Source organism: Besnoitia besnoiti, chromosome I, assembly GCF_002563875.1.
Source record: "Besnoitia besnoiti strain Bb-Ger1 chromosome I, whole genome shotgun sequence".
NCBI lineage: Eukaryota > Apicomplexa > Conoidasida > Eucoccidiorida > Sarcocystidae > Besnoitia > Besnoitia besnoiti.
The window spans coordinates 4,419,376-4,441,165 of record NC_042356.1 but is presented as its reverse complement, the minus strand read 5'-3'; the positions used below and the strand labels follow the sequence as shown (position 1 = coordinate 4,441,165).

The window sequence follows — 21,790 nt, the reverse complement described above, 5'->3', positions numbered from 1 at the left end:
GTGTGGTATATCTTAAGGCATCGTCGCCTATGGGTTACTACGCATAGTTGATTTCGAGTTGTCTCAAGGAACACCGATTCCTGTTGATGCTCCTTCGGTACTGCGTGCCAGGGGTATCTGAGAGTACGCACGGCATTGCGCCCTAACGCGAAGCCTTGGACAGTCCTTATATGGCTGTTTTCGTGTGTTCCTGCCTCAGAGTTTTCGTGAACTGTACCCCAGTTCGGCGGCTGCTTCGTACGATTCCGCAAGCGTGTCTAGTTCCGATGTGTCCGCATGAGCATGAGTACGCTGACTGCTCCCCGTTAGGCGTCCGGAAGCGCATCGGCCTCCACGCTCATAACCTCAGTGGTTTGCGATAGAACCGTAACGTAGTGATCTCTCCACAGCTCCACCATGTATTATAAATTCCGGTGGACTCCTGTCCTTGTTTATCCTATCAATCTAGGAATGCTTGTGGGGGTACCAGCTACGCTACGAAGCTGTCGAAGATCGTGGCAGCGCCACCATTTGCAGGACTCAGCTGGTGATGCCTATGGATTGAGCCGCTGAGCAGTAGGCTTCTTTCTCCACGGTCGGGTTGCGGAATTCTCGTCTTCTCGGCAGGTTCATCCTTTCCCAAGACGGTTCTTCCCGCAGTGTTCCCCAGGAGCCGGAAAATCGCAGTGGACTGAGCAGCCGTCACGTCACGGGTCTCGCGGGCAGGTGCCGGATTGGGGGTGCTCACGCGTCAAAAGGGGAGAAAGCACTGGCGGTGGCTGCACACGAGGATACCAGCACGCCAGCGGAGCGCGTGTAAACGGGTTCCTCTCATTTAGTCCAATTCGTTTGTCCGCAACAAGAGCTGCTCCAGCCTTCCCCTATCGGTATTTGACTGCCCCATAAGCACCCACGCGTTGGCTCTTCACACCGAGAAATACAGTGCCTGTGTCGCGTGAAGCTTTTGTGGGTAGAAACCACGTGTGACGCTAGCCAGGTGACCAAGCTAGCTCGCGAAGGTCGGCGAGACCGGCTGAAACAGCAGCTTCTTTGTGGATGTTTTCCCTTGACTGCCTGCAAATCGGTTAAAAAAGCTCTAGCCGGATATTCAGTTTCACGTCAATCCACAGCCCTTGCTTCCTCACTTTTTCATTCGCTCAATCAACCGTTCGGTCCTCTCCTCTAAAATCGGTCTAAATGCGCGCGGCTTTCACGTGGCATTTCAAGGCCATTGCATCCTGGCAACACACCCCACCGATCTTCGCTGCGACAGACTGCCTCTTGTGGCTATTTAGACGAAGTAGCTCCGCCCCCCGGTACTTCTTAGAGTGTTATCCGGCCCGCGCATGGTTTGCAGGTATTTCCCGCAGTGCGGCACACATTTCCCCCGTCGCGTGACTTCGAGAGGCGTCTCTGGCTTGAGCAGGCAGAGACAGACGCTGCCCGCCTAGCGCCAGGCGAGGCGTCGCTAACTCTACACTGGACTGCCAGGCGGAGCTTTTCGGATGTGGGTGGTCTTCGTCTTCCATTTGCGTGAGATCGCAGTCGCATCGCAGGGGTGCCGTCGAAGAAAACGAGGTCCCTAGACTGTGCGTGGATGTTTGGCGGAGGCGGGTCGAGGGCCGCCGTTGCAGTTCAGCTCCAGAAGAGGCGCAGGTGCCGTTCTGCAGAGTTCCACCCACGGCCGGATCTGTCCGTTCTTGAAGCGTTTATCTTTTTGCATCTCGAATACCGGCGGAGAAGCGTGCTTCCACGAGACTTCAAGCGTGTGTGCGGACGGTAAGGACCTCGTTATTTGCGGGTGTCTTCACCCAGAGAGATTGGAGGAGAGAGCACATCCGTCGGACCTTCCTTCCCGCGGCCTGTCACCGTGTATATCACTTCGTCGGCTTCGCACAGAGAGCCGGAGAAGCACTCTCTTCTTCTCTTGTCTATCCCGCAAGACGATTTGCGTGGTGGCGGCGGGGCACCCGAACCAGCAGTAGAGAAGCTCCTTCCTACCGGCATTTTCACAGAACCGCCGCCTATTTGTTGTGCTTCTTGTGTCTTCCGGGCGCGCGGCCTCACGACTCTAGTACAGTTGCAACCGCGTCTCGTCTTATATGCGAGTGCAACCACATTCGAGTGGAGCTGCCTGCATTCAGCTGGTGTTGCGTAAAGGAGACCTGTGCCGCGTGTCATGTACCGCGCCGTGATTTTCTGCTTCCTGCGGACACTGCGTTTCACTTTCAGAAATCGCGCCTGGACGCAGGCTGCTGATGTTGATGGATCGAGTTCCTGTGGGGATTGCTCCGCCGGCTGTCATGCGGTGTGAATGACCAGCGGCAATTTCCCTGAGGAGGAGGGCCCCGCGAACGCGAGGAGCGCAGACAGGGGAAGCCTCTTCTGAGTTTCTTCGAATGGAAGAGGATTCTTCCTTTTCTTTCGCGTAGTCTCAATCCCGTGTCCCTGTCTGGTTGCCTCGGTCGGCTCGTTTCTCTGCTTCGTGTGCGGCGGCGGCCTGCTGGACGACCTCGACAAAATGGCGCGGCAGCAGGAGTCTCTGTTTCTGCCGCCGGCTAAAAAGGGCCTCACCTGCAACAAAACAGGGGAGAAGGAGAGAATTCCGGCGCTGTGGGCGACTTCGCATTCGACCAAGTTCTATTTCTGGCGGGTCGTCGCCACAGGCCTGTACTTCACGGCGTGCATCTACGTGATGTGCTTGTGCTCGGTGGCGTCGGACACGTTCTTCGATCCTCGCACGCAAAAGAGCTTGCCTGACCGGATTCATGATCAGATGCTAGAGTCGAAGCCTCTCTTTTTCGCGACGCCACTCGTCGTGGACGTGGTCACAGTCAGCCTGATTGTAGTGACGATTTTTCGACACATTTGCTTTCTGAAAATGCCACTCAACCTGATGTACGGGGCGCGTTTCCTATTCCTCCTCGGCACTCTCTATCTGTGCCGCGGCATGGCCATCATCATCACGACAGTCCCGCCCTCGACCCGCAACTGCGTCCCGCCACCGGTCACCTCCGTGGCTTCCTTCTTCTACCTCGGCGTCCTGCAGGTGTTTTCCATGCGCACAGAGTGCACAGGCATGATCATCTCTGGGCACTCGACTGTGACCTGCTGCTGCCTCGCTTCGTGGTTGCTCTATGGCAACGCGAACCGTGAAGACCGTGACACCAAGGCCGTGCCCTTCTACGAGCTTTTGCGCTTTCTCGGGCGCGTCATCGAGCGTCTCCGCGGCGCGATTCGCAAGCGCCGTGGCGCAGGTTACATCACGACGCCAGTGACTGACCTCGAGGAGAACGCGGAAAACGGCTCCCGCGGCGTAAACGTCGAGGATGCGCCCTCAGCCTCAATCCTGGCCGCCGAGCGCGAAGAAGAGGACCGACGAAAGACGCTGTGGAGCGGGATCCTGCGACTGAATCTCCTCCGCTCCCTTTGCCTGTGCGTCGGCGTCATCAACCTCGGACTGATCGTCACCTCCTTTAACCACTACTCCATCGACGTGTTCATGGCAGTCAACTACACCTTCGCCACGTGGACGCTTTACCATTGCGTGCTGTCGCTGATCTGGGCTGAGAAAGAAGAAGAAAACAAACGGCAAACGATCGCGCTTCTGAAGGCCGAGGCCGCGGCTGCCGTGGACGAAGACGGAGACTCGATATCCGAGGCGTCAACCTCCGCGAGCGTCGAGGGTAGCGTCCTTGTGCCGCCGGCTCCTACGCTCAAGAAGCGAGACATGGAGAAGGCAGTGAAGCCGCAGAGTTCGAACACCCCGTGCTGGCTGGCAGCCTTGAACTTCCCCATCATCCGCGTGGGTGTGCGCATCATCAAGGCTGTCGAGGGCCTCTGAGAGACGCGCGCGAAGCGCAGGTGGAGTGGACTCAGCAGGGAAGACGTTGCGGGCGTAGAACGCCGTTTCCGCGGCGAGGAGTGATATTTTTCAATTTCTGCACGTCCACGGCCGCCATCCATGCGTGCAGTGGGGTGACGTAGGCATGTCTCTCAGGTCATGCGCATATTCGCGTCTCTGGGTACGTAGGAAGTCATCTAGTTTGATCAACTGGTAGTGTAGATGTGTAGAAGCGGGCGTCGTCGGACAGGACCGCGGCGTCCGCATGCACTCGGGCGCCGTGGGCATCGGAATTGGGCGCGTGACCGTGTTGCTAGGCGGCCCTGCTGAGAGTGCGGAGTGACAGACGGGTGCGCGACGCAAAGACGCAATTGACTAACGATGCAGGTGGCAAGGATTTCAGAGAATCGCAAGTCGTTGCCCTGTGGGGGAGGAGTGGACGGCGTGTGAAGGAACGGACAAGGTTTCCGCAGGAGAGGAAGGAGTGCTGCGCGACAGATTCAAACTGGAGCCAAACACCGGCGAGACTGCAGCACAAGAAGCTGATGGATTTGATGCATCTGCCGGGCTTGCGGCGGTGTAGGGCTGATTGAGCATGCCGACGGGAGTCACGCGTGGGAGGTTGGCTCCCTAGGAAGGATGGGGCGGTTCCCGAATTTCTTCGTTTCGTCGTGTGGTTGGCTGGGCGTCGTGAAGCTCGAGAGGACTGTCGCGAGTGCAAACGCGCGCAAGAGAGGCCCTGGAGAAGCCCATAAAGCTTATTTCTCTTTCGAGTGATTGTCTTCCAGGTCCGCAGGCCGCGCACATGTGGGAGGATGTGGTGGAGGGAGGAGGAGGCATGTCGCTGTTCCATTCCGTCTGCTGCAGCGGTGTTTTGGAGTGTTCTCTGTTCGGGGTAGTGCATCGCAATTTCTTTCGTGGATGCGTGTGGGCGTATGCGCGCGAACGCATGATGTGTGAGTTCTGCAGATGTGTGTCGGTCGTTGCATATGTGTTTTTATAGTTCGGCGCGCATGCGGGCTCGAGGGCAAACGCATCGATCTTCCAGGCGGGGCGAGCATTTTTTTCGGCGCTTCACCCACGGTGGAGGCTGAAGGCAGCCAGAGCTACGCGTGTGTTGTTTCGCGTGCCACTCGGGATGTCCACGGCTTCGCAGCAGTAGCCACGCAACCGAGTCTTCGCATGCTTGACTTGTGGTGCTTGGCTTTTTTCGATGGCCATTTTGTCTGTGTTTTTGTCGGCTTCACGCCCTACGCCGCGCACCCGAGCGTTCGACGCGGCGCCAGAGTCGGTGGAGCGTGCGTGTGGGGAGGTTCTCTTCGCCGCGCGCCGCGTAAGCAGGCTGCCGGCCATTTCCATCCCAGCGATGGGCCAGATGACGCACTTCACCAATCGCAAGTCGCTCCGTTGTGTTCGTAATGAATTGGAATCCAGACACAGAGCCGCGGGGAGCTGGCGGCGCGAGAGAGCGGTAACTCCGAAGACTGCTCACACAGAGTGGGTTACTTTCACGAAACGGAAAGTTGCGACCCCCTGGCCCCAAACGCTAAACGTCCCCTCCCCCTAAGCAAGTGTGAAGAAAAGTGGACGCACACGAGCCAGGAAGTGTTCAGAGTTGCCTCTGAACCTCGGACGCTTCGCTGCGAAACGTAGCTTTGAGTCTACGAGCTGCCGACGGCACTGGAGTCCTCTCTATAGGATGTTTTAGAGCTTGGCGGGCAACTGGAAACCTGCTTGCAGTTCAAGAGGGGACTCAGGGGTGTAGAAGGAGTTGTGGGCATTCCCGTGGAGGCGACATGTCTGCTGAATTCTGTCGCTAACGCAGCTCAGACTATTTCGGATGTGCTGCGGCGCAGCGATCGCATGTCCCGATGACCTCGCTCCCAGGAAGCAGCCGCCTTGCTAGAATGTGTAGACTCTCTGTGCCGATCGCACTGTGTTTAGAAACGATTCCGTCATCCTGTTATGCAAACCTTTAGAGTTTTGCACATACCTCAACGAAGAGGAGGAAGCCACACAATCAGGTATGCACCGAAGTTTGAAACAGGAGACAGTCCACCACCAGGCAAGCAGAAGTGAAAACGGCCGCTTCTCAGATACCACAGCAACACTGGGGCTGCATATACGCAGCAGCGCACACTCAAAACACACACGAGGAAAAATGGGGTACAGGAAGAGACTTGAAAACACGCGTTTCCGTACAATGCCTCCAGTGAATACACACTTGCATTTGGAGCTAAAAGGCCCTCTTGCGCGTTCCGCCCATGCGGCGACAGCGAGCTTCAGCTGCGCGTCTCGCGATAATCGCTCCTCTCTACGCTCCATACGACACGATGACCTTAGCGCCCGGCTTCCGCAGACCGTAACCCTCCAGCGGCCGGCGATCCTGCAGAAGACGAGGGGAAAAGCACCGCACACAGAAGAGATGCATACGCGAGACCCACGAAGCAGCCCCGCCTTTCCGCCGCGCGAAGCGAAACTCCCACGAGGCTGCGCTGTCCAGGCCTGTGACGGCGCTCGATGCATCGTGCCCGCAACGGAGTCCTTTCCACGGCTAACTACCTATTACGCATTTGAACACGGATATCTATAACGGAGTGACGTCTCCCAGCGGGATGCAGGCACAAGAGCCACATGCGTCTCGGCGGCTGTGGGGTGTACGCGACTCCATCTCTTCCCCCCCACTCGAACCCGCTGGGCTCCATCGCATGTGGGCGGGTTTCGATCAGCATTGTTGCTGCTGATGAGAGTGTGGATTACCCCTATCGGCTGTTGGAGGCCTCGTGATGCGTCCTTCCCCCTTTTCCTACCATCATGAGCGCGCCGGTTGCGCCGTCTTTGAGCGTCAGCTTGTTGACCTCCAAGTCCGTGCCAATGCCTGCCTCCACGAGGGACTCCTTCAGGCCGCGAACCGTTAACTTCTCGTCAACTTCAACGTGAATTTCTTGGTCTTCCAGTCCGTTGCCTCCCACGCACACAAGCGTCAACAGCACGGGCGACGCCGCCGCCTGGGCCGCCGCGGGGGCCTCCGCGCGCGGGCGCTTCGGCGGCGGCGCCGCAGCCGGCGGCGCCGGACCCTTCCGACTGCCTTGGGCTCCAGCGGGCGCCGGAGGCCCTGCAGGCCCCACGGGGACCGCAGTGGCGCCCGAGGCAACCGCGGGATTGTTTCCTGTAACCGTCGTATCTTCCACCACCTGAAGGCAACGGGGACCGCCGCAAGGCACCGAGTCAGCTGCTGTCGAGCCCACTCACCCCGCAATGAACGCGGATGCGGACTCAAAAAAGACAATCGCAGAGCTCCTCAGCACTGACGAGAGGTGGCAGGCGGGCTCTGCAGGGCCCGGAGCCTGGTGGCGACGGTCGCTGAACGCGACAGCAAAAGAGGAACCCGACGCGCTACGCCGAGCAGAAAAAGCTATACAGGATCGGCACATCAAGCCTGCTGCACCGCCACGAGAGAAAAAGAGAAAAGTCAAGAAACAAATCCGCGCTCAAAAGAAAAAGTATGTGAGGACAAAATACGCGCACCCGGTAAAGGAGACGTTAAGAGCGAGATGCGTCAATGCGACTAGCTGAGTGCGCGTGTATACGTAACGCGTATGCAGCTCTGCGGAAATCGGCGGAGCCCCGGAGTGTGCGCAGCCGCCGGATCTGCGTGAACTGTTGGCTACCCGCCCTCTCTCCCCCAGAGAAAGGACATACCACTTGCTCGTCAACAGATCCAAAAAGATCTGGACGCTTGGAAACAAAGAGTGCCAAGTTGCCCTCGACATCTTCCATGGGCGCAAAGGCTGATTCCGCCTTGGCTTTTTCCAAAAATCGCTCTTTCTGCTCCCTGAGAAAAACACCAGACCGCACTCAGGAGCGACGCGTACAGCCACCAGGCCGGCACCAGGCGAGCACCCCACACCGAAACTGAGCTTTGCATCTCCTTACGAAAAAAAAGCCTCTTTTCTCCATCTCGCGGCTCAAAAGGAGTGCCTGACATCGAACCCGCTTCTCTGCTACGCGAGTGAGCTCATCGAGGGCGTGCCCGCCCGTCGCGCCCCCCTGCCACGGCTATCCGCCATACACACAGAAGTTTGTGAAGAAAGGGAGATAGAGATAGACACATAGATACACGGAAATATAGGTTTAGACTGAAACATAAATATATAATTTGAGGTCTACATAGATTCGCGGATAGACAGACTGACCGAAATAGATGTATCGGTACACATAGAAATAGACACAAGATATACAGATACATGCACATAAACCAAGAGGAGGACGCACACACACGTGTATACCAGGCACATACGCCAGCAAATCAACCCTCAACCTGGAGACGCGTTCCTATCCATCCGCGGCTCTCGCAAATGGCGCCAGACTCCGTCCAGCTCCACGTGAGCCGACTCTGAAACAGTCTCCACGTCCCCGCCGATGTCTTCACAGATCCAGGCCCCCCTCTTTCTCCCCCCCTTCCCCCCGGCCTCGCCTTAAGCACCTCTTTCGCCTTCTTTGGCGATTCAGGACCAACGGCAGGACCTACTTCCACTTGGGGTCGAGTAGCAGCACCCGCAGGTGACTGGACATCTGGTCTGCGGGGACCAGTTGGCCCGTGATGGGGCACTTCTGCAGCCCCTGCTGAGACCCCGAGTCCGCGGCGGCGGTGCGCTTGCGCGACTGGCGAACGTAGTCCCTGACGACGCGGATAGACTTCTGCAGACACAGCGCAGCACCGGAAAGACGCAGACACACAGCGGCACCAAGTCGACGTCGCCTCACAGGTGGAATCGCCTTCTTCGCCCAGCCGCGCGCACATTCGTGCGTGCCAGGCTTACATACAGACATCCTGCCTCCACCTAAAAGACGAAAAAACACATGCGTGTACGGAGACAAAAAGGCCTCCACACAACTCGATTCCCCCCACGACGAAAAAGCCGTGTGGACGCGGTATTTGTGCCTCAGGAAGGTCACGAGCGGCGGAGTGCCGCACGAAGCGCCCCCAGAAAATGGTTGGCTTATATAAGCCTAAAAATCCCCTTTCAGTGGGTCGATACGGAGTCTAGCCTCAGCTGCCTAGCGGGGAGAGGAGACGCGAATGCGACCCATTTAAAAAGGAGATTCTCAGGCGACAGCGCTCCGCGCAGATACAGATTGCCGTGTGGCGTCCGGGCACCATGTGGAGTGTGTCGCTCGTGCGGCGGTGCGCGAAAAAGAAGCCTCGCTTCGCGCTGTCTGTTTACCTTGGGGGCGGCGGCGGTGAGCTGCGGCTCCTCTTCTTCCTCGGATTCTTCTGCCTCTTCGTCGGCCTTCTTCTCCGGTTGAGCCACTTCCTCTGCAACCTGCGCAGGTTGGGCAGCGGGTTCCACATCTTTTTCAGGTTCTGCAGCCTCGAAATCGTCAGCTTCTATCTCTTCTTCTGCGTTGCCTTCGGCGGCGTCCGCTGCTTCGCGGATGAGGGCGGCGATCGTCGTGTCGGGTTTAGGCTCGCCCTCCGCCTCGGCGTCTTCGTCGAGGGCGGCAAGCGTCGCGGGCGCCGGGCGCTTGGCAGTCGCGGAGAAGTCCACGGGCGCCGCGAGCGGCAGCATGTCGTCTTCCTCCGTGAAGTCGATCGTTTCCACGATGAAGAAGTCGTGCCAATCGATCGCCTGCATCTGGATGCGCTCTTCGGCGTGCTTCTCCTCCTTCTCCTTGCGCTTCTTCTCCTGCTCCGCCTCCCACGCGTAGCGCTTCACGCAGCGACTCAGGGCCTGCTGCGAGGACCCTGAGATGTCAGTTATCTTCTCCATTTGCTCGGGCGGAGGCAGGAGGCACTTGGTGTACGCGTCGACGAGATTCGTGAAGTACTGAAACAGCGCGTGGGTCGGCTTGAGGAACTCGAACTGCGGATTCTGCCGCTCGCGCTGCGCCAGCCCCGAGAGGAAGCGCTGGCCGTTGCGCGCGACGAACTGCGCCGTCGCTTGAATGATGTCGACGTCGATTGGGGCGATGAACGGCTGCGCGACGGAGTAGACATCTGGCGCGGGCGGCTCGATCTTTCTGCGAGCTTCCTCCCCGTACTGCGTCAGCATGAGCACCCGCTCCTTCTTCTTCCGCTCCTCCTCCTCCTTCTTGCGCATGTCCAAAATCGCCTGGGGCACCTGCGGCCGCGGCGCCTCCTCGCCAGTCTGGAATTCGCGAACTTTCAGCTGGTAGTACGCGTTGTAAGGATTGTTCGGGAAGAGAAAAGAAAAACGCTGGTTATTCTGCTCGCGGCGCACGCGCTGCTCAAACTCCACGCCGTTCTTCGCCACGAACTGTGCCGTCTTCTCGATGATGCCGCGCAAATCCGGCGGCGGAAACACAATCGAAGACGGGTTGATCTGACTTGCCGCGGCCTTTGAGTCCGATCCCGCCAGGGCCGCGCCAGGGGCCCCTGGCGCCGGCAAAACGGCCGCGCTCATGTTGGCTCAACGAAAACCTTGCGAAACACGCGTGAAGACAACGAACTCGCCCTCTGCAAACGACCGAAGGCAGGGCGCAACGCTGCCTCCCCACCCTGGAAGGCGGCCGAGACGCTAGAAACAAGACAAAGAGCCCAGCGGCGACAGTGCTGAAACAACGAACATCTCCCGCCCTGCTCGAGGCGACAGAGCGAGTGAGACCGGACGAGGCCGATGGAAAGCGCAGCGCGCGGCACTTCGCTGCGAAGGGAGCAAGAAATCCGCGGCGGAAAAGGGTACCGTGAACGGAGAGAGAGAGGGAGAGGGCAGAAGTCCACCAAGAGCTGAAGGCTGACACAGCGACACGCAACGGGAAAGAAGCGTTCGACCTGAAGCAGCGGACAATGGAGAAAAGAATGGGACGGGAAGGAAAAGGAATCAGGAGTCGTCGTGAAAATGTTAGACGTGACTGCGAGCTGCGCGTACAGCGGGGCGCTGAAGGCGTCACATGCGGACTGCGAACTGCAACGAGCGTGCGCGCCTCCCAACTCACAAGAAGTGGAAAAGACCTGAAAAAACGACAGACAATTCACCCAGAGTTCCTCACAACGGGGGGAAAAGCTAGAGTGCGACCAGCTCGAGAAACCAACCGAGTCAGTGCTCTTTTTCGAGGAAGACAGGAGGAGCGATTCTGGCAGCGATTGCCTGAATTGATGAAGCTCTGGTTCGTCTCACTGCAACCAGTCCATCGCCAGTACGCTGAAAAGAATACGAGAAAAGTGTCACAGAGGAAGGACGACGAGAAGAAGGGAGAAGACTGTCGAACGACGGGGCGAGGGCAGGAGCAGCGCGAACGCAGAAAGAGAACTCTGGCCGTTCGCTGTGCTCCACAGAGAATCCCACACTAACTCCGCGAAAAAGGCCGTCGCGAGGAGGACCCGACCGCGCCGCAAGGGAATCTCGCACCTGCTTTCCGGCGGAAATGCACAGAATGCCGCCTGGGTGAGATTCTCCCAGAAACAGGGCACGCATGCATGCGCGAGGGGGCGTTGGAAAGAAAAACGCCCGCGTCGGCGGTTGGCTAGAGAGACGGGCAGCAGCAGAGGCGGGGAGCGAAGGGTTAAAAGAAAAAATCGTTCAGTCGCCTTAACGGCCAAGCTTTCCTTATCTCCCTTCGCAGCATGGAGGCTTCAACGCTGCGGTTAGAGGGGTGTATGCGAGCCTCATCACAACGAAGCTGCAGACTGCCTTGACTCCTATGGCAAATTTCGCCACCTGCTATCGTTTGCCCATCGTGGAACTAACCGACGCTACGGCGTCTTGACTGTAGAGCCGAAACTTGCCAAACGCAGACTAAGAGAGCCCGCGGGTCGCTTTCAGAATTGCAGGAACACGTGGCGCATATCCTCAGCCAGGCAAGAGGCAAACCGCCGCCTCCTGTTCAGCCAGTTGACATTTAGCCGCTAATATACAGTCATCGAAGATATATTTATCTATCGCAAGTTCGGTCTAATGCCACTTTATACTATATAGATCACATGGCTTCTGTTACTTTGAAACCATGCTAGTGGCGAGAAGGGAAGTGTGTTTCAAAGAAAAGGGATGGTTAGCTGGGAATCTCAGCCCAGTAGGATCGCGAAAACTCTCCCTGTCTTGCCCAGTGAGCTCTGCGTCAAAAGGAACTCAGGATTCCCCAGCGGAGCTCAACCTAAGGGCCTGCGCGCTTCACGAGGAAAATTTTCCGGTTATCGGGGTAGGCGCCAGCGCCCAGGAAAAGACGTATCCGCAGCGGACGAAACGTTTTCGCCCACAGTGCACAATCTGCAGCAGCGCACGCGCAAAATGTGGTAGTTTTTCTCGTGGGGATTGAATGAAACACGTATGTAGTGCTTGCAGCTCTCTGTGGCTGGTATGTGCAGTAGGCACGTTAGCGAGAGCGGTGGTCCTTGTGAAACACTCGTACACGAAAAGGATTAAGTCGTGCAGAGTGGCGAGCATGACCCAAGGATAGTGTCGTCATGAGCATGAGGAGATGGATGCGGCTGCTACCTCCGTCAGGACACCAAGCCGCAGCCGCGACAGAGGGACCTTCGCAGCGCTTTTCACGTCTCCAAAAAACTCTCCTTTCACTGCCGTGGCCTGCTAAGGTGCTGGCAGGATTGCCCTACATCTATCACATCTCTGAGTCGTGCATAGCGACTGACAGAAAGTGATATCGAGGTACTGGGGGGGAGGGAGGGGGAGGGGAGTGTGCTGCGCGTACGACGAGATATGAGCTGCGCTAACTCATACCTTAGTTAGCTGCGGGTGCAGGCAATCGAGGGCGTGTGAATGCACCATGCGGGGAGGTTCTAGAGAGACGGACACGAAGTCGCCAACACTCTCTTCTGCTTTCGATCTGCTTATGAGCCACCAGCTCCAAGTTCGAGTTGCTTGTGGCTCCTGCTCGCCGAGCACCACCGCAACAGCCGAGTAAGCCTCGGCTATCCCTGCAGCACACATTCGCTGCGGTTTGGTATGCAGTCTGTCGCATTGATTCGTCCTGAGAATACCGCTCCTGCCAGGATGTGCCCAGCGGCGTTCTGCTGCGGTTGCGCGAGGCGTGGCTCCCGAGCTTCAGGGTGCTCTCAGTACCTGCGTAGAACCCTCGGCGCTCCTCTTCTTGTCGCCGCGTCCGCCCTTTCGTTCTATTCATCCGCGTGCAGAGAGATGCGGGCGAGTGGCTGTCCTGCAGGACAGAAGAAACGCGTGGAGAGAGTGGACGGGGCGGCCCAGGCGCGTCGCGTCGCCCTACCTAAGACAGGGGGGTGTGTAGTATGTGCACCTGCCAAACTGCATCTCTGCTGTTGGCTGTTTAGCTCGCGAGTTCTTGAGTGAAGATACCCTCTAGACCCGCACAGGCCACTTGATGGGGCAGGCGTCCTGCCAGAGAAGCTCAGGGCGTCGTCGGCGGACTCCAGCCCTCCATGTCTCCCCCTACCGCCGCTTTTCTCCCCCTCAAATGGCTACGGCCTGGCGCGCGGGGCACACGGAGCGACACCCGCGCAGTCTGCCGCACACACACGTCATGCAAGTTTATAGGAAGACAGGCGAGCATCTTCTGAGTCTGTGTGCCTCGATGCGCTACTGCGTAGGCGGCGGGGCGCTGTGATTCTTCGTCCCTGAGTTTCTGACCACTCACACAGTACGGAGCTGTGCGCGCGGCTCCTATATACCAGAGAGTCGACATGCGCACCGCCTCTCTGTGGTGTTCCTGCTTCGTCTCTGCGTTTTCTCTGTGTTGGCGTCAGGGTCGCTCTTTGGAGCGCGCCAGAGTTAAAGAGACAATTAGCGCCCAACGCTGCAGAGGCGCGTGGCCGCGAGGGCAACGCCACGACGTGGACTCCCTCCGCGAACAGCAGCAGCTACCGTCCCTACCGGGATCTTTGCGCATGCTGTCGTTGTTGGGCATCTCAGTGGATAGAGGCATGTTTCTCCTCGCCTTCAAGTTTCTCCTCTCTTACGGCCATTACCGCATCGGGTTTTTGTTTGGTCTGTGCGCTGCAGCATTTGGCGTTGTGCTGCGATCAAAAACGAATGCGCCGTGCTTTCTTTCATGCCGGGAGCTGCTCGCTTGCTTCGTCGCAGTCTCACCGCATCACGGCTTCGGAACACGTCTTGTGCCACTTTCAAAGGGCAAACAAAGAAAATTGCCCTCCTTCTCGAGCGCGTGGTTTGCTCTCATGACTCTGAGCGGCCATAGTGCCCTGGCCTCGGCGCGGCTCCGGTCGTCTCGCATCCCCTTCTGGACTGAGACATGCAAGGAACGTCTTTTTTCGCAGTGTCTGTTCCATTCCGTGTTCCGTGTGTTTGGTGCCTTGTGAGTTGTTCGCTCTTTCTGCAGTTCAGCGCACGCAGCTTGGCGAGACCGTGTTTTGCAGGCCCGTCCGAGCGTACTTCTTCCACTCAGTCACCACGGGCGCCCCTATCCCAGCAGGGATACAGCGTGATGCTTGCGCCTGTCTCAACGGCCGCCGGTCATTTTTTTTCGAAAGACGACTTCTGCAGGCAACACATCGCAAGTCAAGAGGTTCTTCATTCCAATGGAATGCATGCTCCTGCAGCAGGCGCCTGCTCCGCGACTCAGGTCTGACAGGGCGGGCTCAGTCGGGTGGTAGGCGGCGAACCAACAAAGTTCGCGCCGACTCGGTCTTTCTTCTTCTCGGGCCGCCATGCAAGGGATTCCGTCAGTCACATCTCGTTGTCTCCTTCCTTTCCAGTGGAGGGCATGTAAAAAGTGCTGCCTGGTCCAAGTCTAGACAGGGGGTGCGCGTTTTCGAGGTCTGCGAACCCGCATCCACGTCCTTCTCCAGTGTATGTACACCTCGGCACATCCCGGTCTATTTCTTCCCCCGCCGGCGTCGTCAGATTCTCACCTTCTCGTTTTCCTTTTCCTTGTCAGGACTACCCACTGACTTGAGTAACCACTGTTAACTCGTCACGCGTGTCTTGTTGCATCCTCTCCGTCCTTCTGCTGCATGGTTTTTCCTGTTTCTTGCCGTCAAGGCGGTGACTCGGCATCGCTGTTTGGGATTCGTGACCCTCTTCTGGGCAGTTCTAACACAACCGAGGCGCTCGGGGTGACGCTTGTCTGCTCTCCCTTGTCTTCCGCTCCGCCTCCTCGTCCCCCTTCGTCCTCGAACACCTTTTTTTTCCCTTTTTTTGTACAGTAGCAACTGTGTTTCCTCTTCGGCCTCCTCTTCTTCCTGTCCCCGCCCACGTCCCCCCTCCTCGCGTCGTCTTTCTCTGTCGCGGTTTAGCCCTGGGTGTCCGGCCACCGGCGCTGCCTCGGATTTTCTCATTCGCTCTCGGTCGGTCCCCCCCCCCCCCCCCCCCCCCCCCCCCCCCCCCCCCCCCAGCGGCTGCTGGACTGTTTCGCAGCCGCCAGGCGTTGCTTCTTGTCGCACGTTTCTTGCGAAACAACGCATCTGCAAATCACGTCCTCATTCGGAGCTTCTGCTGTCGTGTACGCCAAGCCTTCGGCGTGCACGTAGCCCCGCTGGCCTCTCCAGCAGGGCTCTTCTTGTTCAGTCTCGGGGCGTCCCCACAATGCTTTTGGCCCTCCCTCGCGAGTCTTCATGATGAAGTAAGTCTCTCATCTCAACGCGAGCCGCGCGTCGCTCCACGAGCCGCGCCCCCGCTGCCGCCCCTCACCACGGCCGCCGGGGCCCTCGGATTGCTCGTGAGACGGGTGTGTCCCCGTGCGCTCTACGAAAGCGACAGCGTTTGCCGTCGCTTTCTGTTTCCTCCGTCGTACATCCCTCAGAGGGACGAGGGGGGGGAGCGGTTCGCAGGTCGGACTGTTGGTCGCGGCAAAGGCGGGGAGACGCCGCGACAAAGCGTACGCTGCTCTCTGGGGGGCTGCGCCGCGTGCTCAGCGGAAGATTCGCGTGTGCGTGTGCTGGTGTTTGTGCTTTCAGGCTCTTCCATTCGATGCGAAAACGGATTCACTCAAGCGACAAGTTACAACTCGGCCGTCAATCGTCGACGGGGTCTGGTGGTGCGCCTAGCTCCGCCGCGCAGAATGCGTCTTCGCAGGCTTCTGGGGCGGCCGCCGCGTCTGCTGGGGGGGGCGGGGCTCCATCCTCGGGCTCGGCCGGGGGAGCGCCTCCGGGCGGAGACGCCGGGGGCCCGCTGGCGGTGACTGGAGCCGCGGCGGACTGCGGTGCCTTAGGCGCAGCCGGCGCGGCGTCTCCCCCGGGGGGCGACTCGCCCGGCAGAGGAGGCGCCGGCGGCCCGGATGTGTGTCTTCGAGCGGACAGCTCCAAAGACGTGGGAGATGGACGGTAAGCGAAGCAGCCCTCCTGACGCGCGCCTGCGCATGTTGTCTGTTGTCTCTGTGCGCGTCTCTGCCTGTCTGTCGGGGTTTTGGCCTTCAGGGTCCGTGGAGGAGGAGGGGGGGAGGGAAGGGGGGGTTGTTGCTGCTGGGGAGCAGCGTGACGTCGAGAGCTGGGCTGTGGACTGACTAGCTTTTTCTCGAGTGAAATTTCGCGACGTGAGGGGGATCTCTCGGCGCTGCAGAGTCGCTGGCCGCGGGCCCGTGCGTTTGATTCCGCCATGGCGAGCAGCCAAAGAGTGGAGGCATCACTTGTTTCGCGCGCGCCGTTTTTTCGTTTCCTGTCGCGGTTTTCTGCCTGAATTTCACGCGGCGACGCGCATACGCGTGTTCCTGCAGGTATCGCGCGAGCGGCTACGGCGGCAGTCCGCAGGGGCCGGGCGCGGCTTTCGAGATTCCGAACTTCGACGACTTGCCTCCGCTTCTCGACGCGCCGCAGGCCGATCGCCCCGAGTTATTCCGCAAGAAGCTTCTCGCGTGCACCTGCATCTTTGACTTCAACCAGCCGCAGGTCCACGTCAAGGAGAAGGAGGCGAAGCGGCAAACGCTACTCGAAATCGTCGAGTAAGGCTCCGCGGGTCACACCAGGGGCGCGGCCGCGGACACGCCGCCCGCGGAGTTTTCGTTGAAAGGGGCTTTGTCTGCAAAAAAGCGCGCGCGCGCCGTCGATGAGCGTTTTCTCGTGGTTCAGCGGCGTTCGGGGAGACAGCACGAAGGCGCGCAGCTGCGGGTTTAGGGTTTAGGGTTCGTCTTCTCTCTCTGCGCCTTCTCTGTTCCCCCCTCCGCGGTCTCATCGTAGCGACGAGAGGCGCTCCTGGGTCGATTGAGGTGTCTCGTTCTTTTCTGGGGCTGATGGTGCTGCCGTCTGCGTTGCGTGTTGCCGCGGCCGCAGATACGTCAACAATTCTCGACACTGTTTCAACGACCATAACCTTCCGGACGTCGTGAGCATGGTGAGTCGCAAACGCAGCAAGAAATCGAGTAAAGGCAGTCACCTTCTTACTTGTATCTGTGCATGAATATACAAGGTTTAGGGTAGAAATGCGTGGGTGCTCCTTCGCGTACGTGCGTGTACACACATGGGCGGTCGACGCGGTCTCGTGTCCTTGAGGCAAGGCGCGACAGCGCCGTGATTCAGGTTCAGGTTTTGCTGACGCGTCTGCAGATATTTTCCCGGGCGGGAACAATTTCGAGATGGTCGCGCGCGTTTTTTTTCAGGTTTCTGCGAATATTTTTCGGGCTTTGCCACCGTCGCATGCGTCGAACGCGGCGACGTACGACCCCGAGGAAGAAGAGCCGACCCTCGAGAGCTCCTGGCCTCACCTGCAGATCGTCTACGAGTTTTTCCTGCGGTTCATCGTCTCCAACGACGTGAACCCCAAGGTCGCCCGAAAATACATTGATCAACAGTTCGTTCTCCGCGTAAGTTTTCCCGGGGAGAAAAAGTGTGGCTAGACACCTCTGTAAAGTAAAAAATATCCATATCCATTATGTGGATACGCGCGAGAACTGAGCGACACGCACACGCGCTGAAGTCCTCGCTGCGGTGTGCGGTGTCTATCCTTTGTTCTTGAGAGGGAGGTAGGTGTGTGTCTTTCTGTGGTGCGTCAAAATTGTTTTAAGCTCATGTTTCGCTGATTCTCTTCTGATCTGCTGTTGGAATCTTGAGTGTGCGCGACGTTGAGCTCGAGCCCCTGCTTTTCGGCGCTGAGTTTCCTTTGTACTTCTTTTGAACGTGTGTGGGCGAGTCGCCGGATCGCTGTGTGCTCTCACGCGCGTCCGCCACTGGCAGTCTTGAGTCCAGAATTTCACTTTTCTTTTCAGCTTCTCGAGCTGTTCAGCTCAGAGGACCCCCGAGAGCGCGACTACCTGAAAACCATCCTCCACCGAATTTACGGGAAAATCATGGCGCTTCGGTGAGGCAATGGCTTGGAAGGACTCGAGTGCATACGCTGCGTCTCTGTGTCGACAAAGGTCTCAGTTCAGCGAAGAGCCGAGAGCGCACAAGCGTGCGTCGCAGATAGGATCTGCTCACGGCCTTTTATACAGTGAAAATGTCTGTCTGTATTAGTCACGCAGAACCTTGGGGCCAACGCATCCACTTACTTCTCTCTCTCTCTGCTTTTTCTGCTCTCTAATGCGAGCGGAGCATGACTGTGTATACATACTCCTATCTGCGCATGTGCAAGGCGCGTGGGCGGTACGGGGACGAATCGCCTTCAGGTTGGGCGCATGTCGGGATTCACCGCTTCTGTGCTTCTCGAAACTCACAGAGGAAGAAGTCTGCGTCGGGTTGATCGTGTGGATGTTGTTTTTTCCCTCTGCGTTTGTCGTGATGAGCCTCGCCGGACCGAGGCGAGCGCCAGGGCCTGGGAGAGCCGTTCTTTGCTTCGCAGGCTGGCTCACTGGTTTCCGGCGCGTGCCTGCAGACTCTTCATTCGCAAGTCGATTCAGCAAGTCTTCTTTCGCTTCATCTACGAAGACGAGAGTCCAAACGGCATTTCGGAGTTCCTTGAGATCCTTGGCAGGTACATGTCTCGGTCTGTAGCTGTTTTTACTCAAAGAGTCTCGCGTCGTGCCCGCGAATCAGGGCAGATTTGTGTAGCTCCATCTCCTTCTTTGAGGCGGTTTTCCTCGTTGAACTTTCCCTCGGGGATTAGGGTTCAGCGCAGAGGGGGAACGGCATCGCGTGTACTGTGCTGAAATGTGCTCAGTGGGAAGTTTGAACGCAATTCAGCGCTGCACCTCCTGTGTTGCTAGGTTCACCCCTCAATCTTCATCATTGCTCGTATTCCACATGTGGATAAAGTGAATACAGACCGGACAGCGGCTTTTTTGGATGTGGTGCTTCGTTCAGCATCATCAACGGTTTCGCGCTGCCTCTCAAGGAGGAGCATAAGCTCTTCTTGGAGAGGGTTCTCGTGCCTCTGCACAAGGCCCGCTGCCTCAGTCCCTTCCACCAGCAGCTCACCTACTGCATGCAACAGTAAGCCGGACTTATTTTTGCCGTTTTCTCCTTTTTTCGCACTCTCCGCTTTCGTTGCAGTCTCCTCTTTCGCAAGAGTCTACTTCTCGCCGCAATAGCTTGATTCTGAACGACACCGGGTGCTTCGTGGGTTCATTTGCGTGCGAGAAGACGTCGGTGCGGAGTCTCTGCTCGCGGGGGTGTGGTTTCGCCTCCGCGCTTTTCTGCTCTATGTCTGTCGCGATTTTCCGTTTCGTGACGTGCGGTTCGCCTCTTATGCCTCACGTCGTTTTCTCTGCGCCTTCGCTTCCCTTGTTGTCTTGGTTCTCTTCGCAGATATGTGAGGAAAGACAGCCGCCTGGCTGAGCCGATCATCCTCGGTCTTCTGCGCTTCTGGCCAGTCACCAATGCGCCGAAGGTCGTGCTGTTTCTCAACGAACTGGAGCATGTAAGTCTGCTTCCGCGCGCATTTGCGGCCTTCGAGTTATTCCAGAAGAACGTCCCCTCGCGCGGGCGTCGGCGAACCCACTCGCACACGCCTCACCTGCGCATCCGCAAGTCAAGCGGCCAGCGTGGAGGCGAAACAAAGAGCGTCTGGCGCAGCACCTCTCGCGGCGCTGCGCATAGCGGCTTCCATGGGACTGCTAACGCCGCGCTCACTTTGGAAAAACAGATGGACACAGCTTTTGTGTAAATATTTGGCGAAGTCCATCCTCTCTCAGCCTCGACGCGCCTCAGGATCACGTGCGAGACTGAGGCTGCGGGCGGCGACGCACACATTCCTCTGCATCAACCTTTCTAGTGTGTGTCTGTGTGTGGAGGTCTCGGATTTGTGCACCAGCGCAGTCTGCGTGCGCCGGAGACTTTTTTTCCTCTCTCTTGAGAGACGTCGCGTGGCCGTCCCCGTGTAGTGTCTCTGCCTCTTTCTTTGACTTGTCTCCTCGAAGGCGCGCAGCAACTCAGCCTTCGCCTCACAGGCCCCGGCCTTCGTCTGCGTGTGTCTGTCTGCGCAGATTCTAGTCAACACACAGCCTCCCGAGTTCCAGAAGGTGATGAATCCGCTCTTCCGGCGCCTCGCGGACTGCATTCAGTCGCCGCACTTCCAAGTCGCTGAGCGCGTCTTGTTCTTCTGGAATAATGAGCACATCGTCAAGCTCATCAACCAAAACCGGCAGGTACGCTGCCGTGCACATCCCTACGCAAACGTACCTATATGTCTCCATATATATATATATATATATGTATACGTGTATGAATGTATATGTATGCATGTGGATGTATATATATATATATATATATATATATATATGTGCACGTATATATCAGTTCATGGGGTGATCCTTTTCGAGCCGTGTGCTAGCGAGGCGACGGCTGGTTTTCGGCATTTTGCGGGGGGTGACTGGGATTGGGCTGCGCACTCTGTCTGTGGTGTTTCTATAAAGAAAGCGACTGAACATAACTCCGTTCGAGTCGCATACTGCGGCCTCTGGCGGTCTGCGCTTGATTTTTTCGAGAAAGTGGCTGGTGTGCGTGTTTGGCTCGCGCCGCCCCTTCGCAGGTGATCTTCCCGATTGTCATCGCCGCCCTGTTCAAGAACTCACAGTATCACTGGAATTCCACTGTCCATGCCCTCACCTACAACGTCTCCAAACTGCTCGCTGAGGCAGACGCGGCGCTCTTCGATGAATGCTCCAACAAACACATCGCCGAAGAGGAGAAGTACGCAGTTTACAAAAACACACGACCCCCCTACGTATACATATGTTTGCATATACGTATATATGTTGTATGTAGGTATGTATGTATATATATATATATATATGTATATATAGATGTATATACAGACATGTACATAAATACATGTATATATGTATATATATACGAGTGCTTATTTGTGTGGCTGAGAGGCGCTTCGACGGGGTTGGTGACTGTGGAGACTGTATCGTTTTCAGGGTACGTGTCTTCGCATTTCGCTTTGCCATATTGTCACAAATTTTACTTTTTTGCTGTTTGGAAACGCGTGACCGGTTTTCCACGTTTTTTTTTTCGATTCAGGCGCAAGCAGCAAGAGGAAGAGCGGTCGCGGCGCTGGGCGGAGTTGAAGCAGCGCGAGGCGGAGTTGGGAGTTGGCGTCGAGGAAGATGCGCACCTGATTCGCTTCACGAATGACCTCGGTTTTTGATCCTGTTCCGGGGCTGAACACGCAAACGTGGTGGCTGGCGTGGATAGCTGCGATGCTTCTAGAAACTACTCACAGTTGAGGCTGTCATGTCTCCATGCGTGGAGCGAAGAAAACTTGCTTCTAGTCACCATACATAAATCTGTATACATATATAAATATATAGATATATTTATACTTATATGTATGTCTTTGTCTGGGGGCTGGACGACTCCACATATCTACGTCTGTGGAGGGTTCCCAACTCTTTCGCCCCGCGCGTTTGTGTGCGAGGAAGGCAATGACGGACGAGCGTCAGAGGCTCACATCTTCTTGGAAGGACGTCTGTTGCGGGCCTTCGCGGCTCGGCTGTCGCAGCGCCTCCTATTCGAGGCAACGCGCCGCAGACGTGCGCATATGTAAGTATTTATTTTTAACGTATTTTTTCGGACATCCCCACGCGTCTATGCACATACGCACTGACATGTGTTGGTGCATATACGTGGGCACGAGGTGAGGCGGTGGCGCTTCGTCCGCTCCATATTTTGAGGACAAGTCATTG

At 57.4% G+C, this 21,790-nt stretch overlaps 3 protein-coding genes across 3 annotated transcripts; 2 read left to right on the top strand and 1 right to left on the bottom strand.

Annotated features, from left to right (window-relative positions):
• Window positions 1–2,500: 2,500 nt before the first annotated feature.
• On the top strand, window positions 2,501–3,823 carry BESB_006460 (uncharacterized protein; the record flags this gene model as incomplete). The annotated part of the gene is made up of 1 exon (XM_029359401.1): window positions 2,501–3,823. The coding sequence occupies one exon, from the start codon at window positions 2,501–2,503 to the stop codon at window positions 3,821–3,823; it is 1,323 nt and encodes a 440-aa protein (XP_029222314.1).
• A 2,314-nt stretch (window positions 3,824–6,137) lies between these two features.
• On the bottom strand, window positions 6,138–10,251 carry BESB_006450 (surp module domain-containing protein; the record flags this gene model as incomplete). The annotated part of the gene is made up of 5 exons (XM_029359400.1): window positions 6,138–6,209; window positions 6,634–7,017; window positions 7,526–7,658; window positions 8,355–8,524; window positions 9,052–10,251. The coding sequence occupies 5 exons, from the start codon at window positions 10,249–10,251 to the stop codon at window positions 6,138–6,140; spliced, it is 1,959 nt and encodes a 652-aa protein (XP_029222313.1).
• A 5,451-nt stretch (window positions 10,252–15,702) lies between these two features.
• On the top strand, window positions 15,703–21,252 carry BESB_006440 (protein phosphatase 2a regulatory b subunit (b56 family) protein; the record flags this gene model as incomplete). The annotated part of the gene is made up of 11 exons (XM_029359399.1): window positions 15,703–16,055; window positions 16,445–16,669; window positions 16,998–17,058; window positions 17,324–17,527; window positions 17,930–18,021; window positions 18,535–18,633; window positions 18,963–19,091; window positions 19,407–19,518; window positions 20,084–20,245; window positions 20,629–20,789; window positions 21,126–21,252. 11 exons carry the CDS (start codon window positions 15,703–15,705, stop codon window positions 21,250–21,252), a joined length of 1,725 nt encoding a protein of 574 aa, XP_029222312.1.
• Window positions 21,253–21,790: the final 538 nt, after the last annotated feature.